Source organism: Acyrthosiphon pisum, chromosome A2 (genome assembly GCF_005508785.2).
Source record: "Acyrthosiphon pisum isolate AL4f chromosome A2, pea_aphid_22Mar2018_4r6ur, whole genome shotgun sequence".
Taxonomy (NCBI): domain Eukaryota; kingdom Metazoa; phylum Arthropoda; class Insecta; order Hemiptera; family Aphididae; genus Acyrthosiphon; species Acyrthosiphon pisum.
This window is the reverse complement of record NC_042495.1, coordinates 4598838-4608464: the sequence shown is the minus strand read 5'-3', so window position 1 is coordinate 4608464 and position 9627 is coordinate 4598838. Positions and strand designations below refer to the sequence as shown.

At 30.8% G+C, this 9627-nt stretch overlaps 2 protein-coding genes across 2 annotated transcripts in view; one reads left to right on the top strand and one right to left on the bottom strand.

Moving 5' to 3' along the window:
* The first annotated feature begins 302 nt into the window (after positions 1-302).
* On the top strand, positions 303-1872 carry Mrpl22 (39S ribosomal protein L22, mitochondrial). The gene is made up of 3 exons (NM_001161982.2): positions 303-674; positions 746-959; positions 1557-1872. The coding sequence occupies exons 1-3, from the start codon at positions 450-452 to the stop codon at positions 1775-1777; spliced, it is 660 nt and encodes a 219-aa protein (NP_001155454.1). The 5' UTR covers positions 303-449; the 3' UTR covers positions 1778-1872.
* A 1668-nt stretch (positions 1873-3540) lies between these two features.
* LOC100162798 (high affinity cationic amino acid transporter 1) overlaps positions 3541-9627 on the bottom strand; it is a 15832-nt gene continuing 9745 nt past the window's right edge. Inside the window, exons 4-12 of the mRNA XM_001951928.5 lie at positions 7778-7882; positions 7415-7689; positions 5661-5758; positions 4961-5100; positions 4680-4782; positions 4381-4568; positions 4137-4291; positions 3930-4038; positions 3541-3758 (exon numbers count right to left, since the gene is read on the bottom strand). Of these exons, the coding sequence (XP_001951963.1) occupies positions 3652-3758; positions 3930-4038; positions 4137-4291; positions 4381-4568; positions 4680-4782; positions 4961-5100; positions 5661-5758; positions 7415-7689; positions 7778-7882 (1280 nt within the window). The 3' untranslated portion in view covers positions 3541-3651. The remainder of the gene's footprint in view (positions 3759-3929; positions 4039-4136; positions 4292-4380; positions 4569-4679; positions 4783-4960; positions 5101-5660; positions 5759-7414; positions 7690-7777; positions 7883-9627) is intronic.

Genomic DNA, 9627 nt, shown 5'->3' with positions numbered 1-9627 from the left:
TTTATACGATATTTTCAACGCTATCTAGTAGTAAATAATGAAACATCTGGGCACATTACACGGTACACGATGTAGATAATATTATATAATATCTACATCGTGACGCGGTTTAAAAGATAAGACCTAGGCCCAAATTGGGCAGCCCAATATTATCATGTGGTTCTTGTAAATTAATAAATTATTGCTTATCAAATAATATTGTTATTTATTGATAATATTTTATTGGCATTTGAACAAAAAAAACTAAAATAGTATTTTGTACCTACTTCGTTTGGCCGTTTCACACTTTTACCGAGTTTTTTACAGTTGTGTACTTATTTTTAAGTTAGTTAGAACTCTAAATTTGTCATTAATTGTGGTACTAACATTTTTTTCGAAATAATAAGAACAATAGTTTTTGTACATCAAATTTCTAAGAAAAAATAGTCTGTTAAAAGTTAAAACACAAAATGTTAAATTGTGTGACCAGTAAGTTGACGTTACTTTGTCATAGTAGGCTTCCATCAAGTTTCATCAATCTTCGGGAATGTGTGGCACTATTTGCTACTCCCAAGACGGACTTCAGCACCTCTTCCATCAAATTAGCTGGTACTAAAGATGAACCTACACGGTGGTTATCATATAATGATGTTATATACCCACCACAGGAACCAGGGGAAGAGAGAAGACCGGCTGTATGTTAACTATAGCATTTATGTGGTTATATTGAATACTTGAATTATGCTATTTTATTTTAATGTTACAGTTTGTGTGTCATCAAAAATTAAATATCAAATACAGCCCCAAAAAAATGTGGTATGTCGCGAGCTTTGTGCGTGGCATGTCTGTGGACGAAGCACTAAAACAATTACCCTTGGTCGGGCGTAAAGGTGCCACTATAGTTAAAGATACTATTTTAGAAGCTCAACAGCTAGCCATCGAAAAACATAATGTTGAATTTAAGACAAATCTGTGGATTGGTAAGAATAACATTTGTTTAATTTTGTCAATCACATTGTTTTAACATTTCTGTGTTTAATTTTAACTCAATAACATTGTTATAATGTTTCTTTTTAATATTCATTATTCAATACCTTTTACCACCAATAATTAAACAGTAATTTATGCTTAGATCAATTTTAAGTTACTTTAGTTCAACAGTACAGGTAATATATAATAGGTATATTCAAACATTTTTGATTTCTTATTTAGTTTAATAGATTATGTTGTAGCAACCTTAAGATAGATTAATAAATTTATTATTTATCGAGTTATTTATAAACCATTTGTTATGTTTTTTGGATGAGAAGTTAAATTAAATTAAATTTTTTAATTTTATTTTCTGTTTAATATCAATGAACCAACATCTTATTTTATTATAAAATCAACGATAATACCTATTACCTAGAATTATAATGGCAATTAATTTAAGTATTATAAAGTATTATTTAAAAATGTGAATAAGTTTAAATGTAGGTACATGATATGATCACTGAAAGTACAGTTTTAATTTAGAACAGATTATTATTATTATATTTTCAAATTTTATAATAGTATTCATTTTTTTTTTATTCTAGCTGAGTCATTTTGTGGTAAAGGTCCAGTGATAAAAGGTATGCGCAGACATGCTAGGATGCGAATGGGTGAAGTCATGTACAGGTACTGTCATTATTTTGTAAGATTAGAAGAAGGTACACCCCCAGAAAATTATTATTATAGCTGGCCTAAGACAGGCCCAGCTCTGTTAGCCCACTGGGTTGATGAGGTTCGTGACCGTAAAATTCAAGGATCATTGTAAGGCTCATTCAAAGATAACAACTAGTTGTAAGAAATGTATTTGTTTATATATATATATTTAATAAAATAAAAAAATAAATGTTTGTAAACTTATAAGAATTATGTGTTCATTTTATATTTTTGTCTTTGTAAAGCTAATAACCTAAAACATAATAGCAAAAAATTATTCAAATTATCATAATTTCATAACTTAAACAAATAATATCCAAATAACCTACCTATAACAAAAAAAGAATATTGATGTGATTTTTAACATACATATGTTGAGTAAATATTAAAGGACTAAATGAGCGTAAGTTTTCAGTGGGTGTCTTCACTCAAGTTGCACTAAGGTACAAAAAAAACTTAAACATAATTTATGCTTATTATACATTTTATACCCTAAGTTATTGTGCAACCCAAATTATAAAATGTTATACTCGTATTATATTGATGTAATTGTTGATGAATGATATGTATATCATAGCATTATGACATGAGTTCCTAACTTAAACGTGGTCCATTGGGAGATGAAAGCGACGAGACATATGTACAAAATTTCAAATAACGCATAATGAAATAGATAAGCTGGGTACATCAGTGGCGGCTATCTTATGGTCCATGTGTTGCTTCACATTTATTTGTAATAAAAAAGCCTTCAACAGGTGTGTCACCAACACATATTTTGGAAAAACAATAACATTTTACAATTTTTTTTCTATTACGTATAGATCACCATTTAAATAAATAGTATAGCGCAGTTTAACAGCGGTTAAAATAAGCTCCTTCCTTTTGAAAATCTAAGTAACTTAATCGTCGTTTTCATAACTGTTTTCAATCCCTTTCCTAGTTTGAACTAACATTACCGGGATCGGTAATAGTCATAGGCGCAAATAGGGGGGGCTTTAGGGGCTAAGCTCCCCAAATATTTCCTAAATTTTGTTTTAAGCTTATTCAATATTATCAAAGTAAGGTTTTAGCCCCCCCAAATCACATATGCTATTTGCGCCTATGGTAATAATGCTAAACTTAATTTTTTTTAAATAAATCAAACAATCAAGGAAATACTGCGTATAGAGCGCGTACAATTAAAATTCCATAATACATTCAGTAAAATAGGATAGAACATTTAAAGTGATGTTGCCACATTCAAACCAAAATGTTTTAATTTATTGATATACCTAACACCCTTTTTTCTTATTGAATCACCACGGCACCATATGAGGGAGATCATGTTTGCATCACTTCCCCTTATGCAGCATAATTTATTGCAACAAAATACAATTTATAGGTAGGTTACCTACACAACCATACAACCACTGCCTCCAGTAAAAACTTGCAGCTGGCTCTGCTTTCCTTAGCCTCATAGGTATAAATTGGTAGGCTTAGAGGAGCTTATACTCCCCCTATTAAAGTATTTCCTAACTTAACGTTGTGTCAGTATTATAAATTATTTTGTTGTATAATATTTTTCATGACAAGTGTTAATTGATATTTCTATAGCCCCCCCCCCCCCCCCCCCCCAGATTTGTAACCATATACCATTTACGCCTATGTCAATGCTTATGCCTATATATGTATACACAAATTCAAGTCTTACGATGGTGCACATTACTATAGGTATAGTGGCTATCCCAATTTATCCCTAATAATTTACATAGAAGTTTATGTTTGGAATCAAACTATTTCATGGTGTGTTAACCTTAGTTATCGTGTAGGAATACGACGACAAATATTACTAAAACCTCTGAGTGATTACCTACTTATAATGAGAAATTACATTTGTTGCTATGCAGGTTATAAATAACAATGTTTTTATTTGTATATTATTTTCATTGATGATAATTGACAATTGTAATGAGAACATGTTTTTAAAAAAATATTAAAAATATTATGTCAATCTATGTTTAATGACGTTTTTGACTGACTACTGTTGACAATATTTATCTCTGGATTATTTTCCTTGCTATGCGTGATACCATATCCAAAATAAATGGCAAAACCTAAAAAATAAATTATAAATTTAACAAACAATAATAAGTAATAACAAATATATCTGCGGTGATTCCAGAATTATTTTATGACTAGAATCTTCTGTTAATTTATTTTAATAATTAATAAATAAGCTCTAAGTTAAACATTTTATATTCTTTAAAGACGTAATAAATACCAACCAATGATCATCCAAATGATGAATTTCGTCCACGTGTATATGTCGAAAAAGAACATTAAATAAATGTTTATAAATATACTCAGTGCCGGGGTAAGTGGTACAAGTGGCACCTGTAACAAAAAAAAAAATAAAAAAATAAAGACCATAATATTATATTATTTACTGAAATAGAATTATGATAATTATTATTAGCGGGCAGTTGATTTACTTTGAATGCTACTGGAGTTTTAGACGTTGGTTGCATAGCGATGGATACAAGTTGTAAAATCATGACACCTACAAGAACCTGAACAATGATCCAATGGGTACTGTTTAGCTCGTACCAGTGACTTAAATAAAGACCAAGGGGCAAACATACGATTGCTGAAATTGAAATTTTTTTATTATGTTCTGGTAAAAATGGTTTTCGATTAAGTATTTCGATATCTTTGGGCAAATATGGTTTTGCTTACTGAAACACGTCGTTTGTAAAGACGCTACATAACTGCTCAGACTGTTTGCCCTCACGAATTTGTGGAAGTTGAATAATTGTTTCAGTATTTGTTTCTTTGTGTGTTGTACTTTTATCGTGACCAATGCCGTAGATTCGATGTATTCGTCAGCCAATATATCGTAGTCCATATCGCTCTGTTCTTGATATCTATTATAAAAATTGTTGCAAGATAATAACATAGAAAAAGTAGTGTTATGTTATTGCTGAGTCCTACGAAAAATGTAGGTAACGAAAATGTCCGACAAATTTTGTTTTTACCTTGTGTACAGTACGCAAACAGCGACCATGACGTATACAAGCAGAGTGCCGATTGTCATCATATCCACTAGTTGTTGGAGATTTAGTAAGGCGGCAAAAAAACCTTTTAAAAAAACAAAACCGAAAATTGATTGATATAATTAAACACAAATATTTTTATATCAATAATCAATAGGTAGGTATTCTATATTGTGATCACCATTCTGTATATTAATATACATAATACATTAATAGGTACCTAAATATTATTATTATATGAGTGAAAATAGTTCAGTAGGTACCCGTAATGATGCCGGCAAATATCGTTCCAAAAAATGGAGTCTTGAACCTTGGGTGTACTTTCCCCAAACTTTTGAATATCAGACCGTCGTTGGACATTGCATACAAAATCCTCGGCAGTGGATACATTGAACCGAACATGCTAAGAACGTTAGGTAGGTACTCAAATATTATTGTTGTTATTCTTATTATTTGTCAATATTAATATCTGCAGCCATAGGTGGCACTTGGTGATTGGTTCTAATTGTTGGGAGAGAGGACAAAATTAATCACAATTCCTGACCCATTAAATATGATAAATTTGCCCTCTCAATATTTTTTCTAGGTGTACAACTGCTCCCTGGTGACCCTCCCCAAATGCTGCCTATGGCTGCACCAACCGTTAAAATGTTCGATTGTTGTACATAGGATTATATTTCCATAATTGCATACTAAGTATAACTATACTCAAGTCACCAAGAGAACGCAAGTCGGCGGCGCCCAAAACTTGTCTATTGCTGCGGTTTCTCACCACTTTACCAGTGCGAGTGCCGCCTGTCAACCGTTGGCGCTGCCGCTAGACTGCGCAGCATCGCCGTTGTATACATATAAAGGCACCCCGTGGTGGAAGACTTTTAGACCTTTTAGACCTCAAGACTGCGGATTGCGTTCATTTGGATGCGCAAGCAACTTACGTTCTCTCAGTGATTTGGGTATACTTACCAGGCACACATCCCGAAAACTGCTCCTACTCCTATGATCCATTTCAGAGACGTCCATCCAATAACGTCGAACGCATGACTTAATGGCATATTTGCGTCCTAGACATAAATGCGTATTTAAAATATTCGTAAGTATTTTAATATTATCGATGTCAAACTGGTAAACTTGGGGTGTTGGCATAGGCGCAAATAGCGTTTGGGATTTGGGTGGGGGATTTTATAATATCAAATAAGCTTAAAACAAAATGTAGGAAATGTTTGGGGGCTATGGACATTTAGGGGGGCTTAGCCCCTAAAGCCCCCTTCCCCTCCCCTATTTGCGCCTATGGGTGTTGGTATAACTTGTCACTTGGAACAAAAATAGATTTTTAAAATATATATCAGTATTTAGCACATATTACATCATCCACCTGGTACACCAGGTACATCCATGGTTCGTCAATATGTCAACATATAATTTATAAAATATATGTCATGGTAAAAATATTGCAGCAAAAATGTAGCGATAAATATGTCAAAAAACAAAAAATGTCGCATAAGCTGGTAAGATATTGCTGCAGTTGCCGATGTAGCTCGTAGTTCCGTGTTTGGTTCAGTGGTTACTGGTTAGTTGGTTAATTTACTTAAAGTAGAAATAAATTAGATTAGAGTAAGTACCATTGGTAAGGTGGTAACTACGAAAATAAAGTTCAATGTGTAAATCCATAGAGTAACATTCTCTCAATAACCCAGTCGATTTGGGAGATTTACCAGAAAATAATGTAATTTCAGTAGGTATTTGAAACTTTAGTTGATTCCTAGTTTTAAATAGGAAATAAAGAATGTATATCAGATTTAGTAAATTATTTTGAAGACACGTGTATTGTATAAAAAAAAATATAAAGATTCTGTGATTGGACTTAAACAGATATGTGATGAATGATGACGATAATAATCGACCGATTGACGACAACCTGAGAGAAATATCATTAATTCATAACTTTTAATATCATTTAAACTATTAACTATGACTATGTACTTTGTACGTATATGATAAACAATATGAAATTAAATTATCATATTGATGTACCTAATGTGTATATAGGTATATTATATTATATTAGTTGTATTTTCATATTTTTGACATCGCTATCATTTATTATTTGTCTATTACTTTTTAATTATTAACTATGACTGTGTACTTTGTACGTATATGATGAATAATATTAAATTAATAAATTAATAATATAAATAATATTATGTATCTTATATTATATTAGCTGCATTTTTCATAATATTTATATTATATTCACGTCTTTCTTACAGCGAAATTATGACTTGAGTCGTCCCACCTACCTATACCGTGTTATATATTCAAATATTTTCGCAACAAAATAAAAGTAGATATTGTAGATTCTTTATTATAATTTACGAGTACACTTTGTAGGTAGGTATCTACTGGCTACTTCATACTTGTAATATAGTAAAAACCTTTATTTTTGCACCATCAATGTCTTTAGGCAATTATGTCAATTTTGTAAAGAATTGGATTTCATGTTCAAAATCATTTTAAGACTGTCTGACTGTCCCGAGTTTGACACACCAATAATAGGGCAGTCGCAAAAATAAAATAAAAAGTATGAAGAATCTTTCATTGGCATTGGTATAAATTTAATTTATAATACGTATATGGGTTTTTTGGGTTTGAGCAATTTAAAAAAAAATTATCATGTAATCTATTATTAGATGAGTTCATTTTTTTACGGCGTTTCCTACCTGTGCGTAGTACGGTATCATCAACGTGAGGACGGCGGACACTCCGGAATAGGCGAGGAACACGATGAAGAGCGATAATACGATGGCTAATGGTAATGACTTCTGAGGGTTTTTCACTTCTTCGCCAGACGCAGCTATACAGTCAAACCCTACATACCCGTAGAAGCACGTGGCCGCCCCTTGCAATGCTCCTTGCAGACCGTAAGGCCAAAAACCGCCTTCCCCTGCCCAATTGGGCACTTCCGCTTTCGGTAGTGACCAATTTTTGAAATCGACTGAGATCCGAGAAAACAAAAATCGATATAACTTATACAAACCATTAAATTCTGCATACGGCAAATCGTTTAACTAAATAATTTTTACTGTGAAATGAACCACCAACGATGACTATGACCATGATTGCACAATTCAATAACGTGAATAGGTTATTGAGACGCACCGAGTCTTTGAGACCGCAAGCCAGAGCGACTGAAACAGAACATAATATTCAATAGGTAATGCATAATGGTAATGTATTAGGTACCCATGTACTTAGATATACATTTATTCGTTTATTTAAGTAGGTATAATGTATAAGTATATTCAATTATTTTAACATTTCCCTTATATATAGAGGTAAGGACAATCATTAAACAATATATTACAGAGTATACAATGAAGATCTTCAAATGTTTCAAGAAAATTACATTTAAATGTCAGATACTCGTTATTATTTATTCTGTATATACCTAGGTATAATAATATATATTATTATTAATATTTAATATTGGCTGATCTCGTGCACTTTATTGTACCTAAAAAATGACAGCTCAGATATGATTCAAATTTTGTTAAAGCTTAAAAAAATTGAAAAAAAGAAAATATTAAATTTTAAATTTGTGGAGGGTCATTTTATATTAGATGTACAAATATAGATATGTACCTATTTATATAATGTATTTTATTATTATTTAAAAGTAAACTCAATAATAGTCCATAGTTATAGCTAATTATACGCAGATGCACTATAGTACTTGAGACACAAATGTTTTGAGGATTTTTGCTTGCATATATTTGAGTTTTTTTTCGGAAAAAATTCGTTTGTAGATGATAGAAATCGTAAACACAATAGCTAAAAAATGAACCTAAATATTTAAAAAATGATTCCATATATAGATTATGGTAATATGCTTTTGGTAAAAAAACTAAAATCTATATAATATATATTATATATTTTGTTAAAAATTCCCATTTTCCCTATTTTTTTAAAACATTTTTTGGTTATTTTTACAGCTATTAAGTAAATACTGAGATTTTTACTTAAGAGTAAAGTTCTATCTTGTTCACTATACTACTATAGGTACGTTAGATATAGGTACGCACATTAAATCGCTTATTATTACGCACACATTCACACCACAGCACGCATGCACGCATTTCGTAAATTATCTACCTATCTATAATAAACTCAATAAAACGGTCGGTCGGTCGGTCGGTCAGGTATGTGATATGATGATTGAATTCACGAATTGATCGAGTGATGTTTAACTGTTAATGTGCTAAAGACAGAATTGATAATCAATTAATGTCGATAGGTCAAAATTGAAAATTAGCCAATTGAAACAAGATTATTCAAATTGAAATATGTGCCTAAATAATCAAAAAAACTTCTTACGTAAGTCTTATCATCGTTTTGATAGTTTTAAATAAATAAAACAATTTTAATAAAATATAAAATAAATTAAAGATTTTATCCTTTAAAGATAAATGTTAAAATTTTTTTTTTTTAAATTTCATTAACAGTATTTTTTTTTATTATTAACTATAGTTATTACTTTTTAATACGAAAATCTAACCACATAAATATAAAAATTAGGTATGTATATAGGATCTTTTAATTTGTGTGTTACGAAAATGGCAGGGATCTCTGAAGTCCTTAAGAACTAACATAATCCCCACAATATTTGTAAATCCCTGTATACCTATATATATTAAATATAAATAAATAAATAATTATTTTACGCTGAAGAAATATATATTAAAAAAGCGATCAAAGATCAAACGATATAAACGTATTTATTTTAAACTTCATATTATATTACTATATAGGTTCAAGCATTTAGGTACGTACTTAAGAGGACGTCACACCCGCATGTGTTGTCTTCGTCTTACAAACGTATGACATAACAAATTTTTATCCGCTAGTTTCAATAGGGTGCTGTCATTTTTGATTT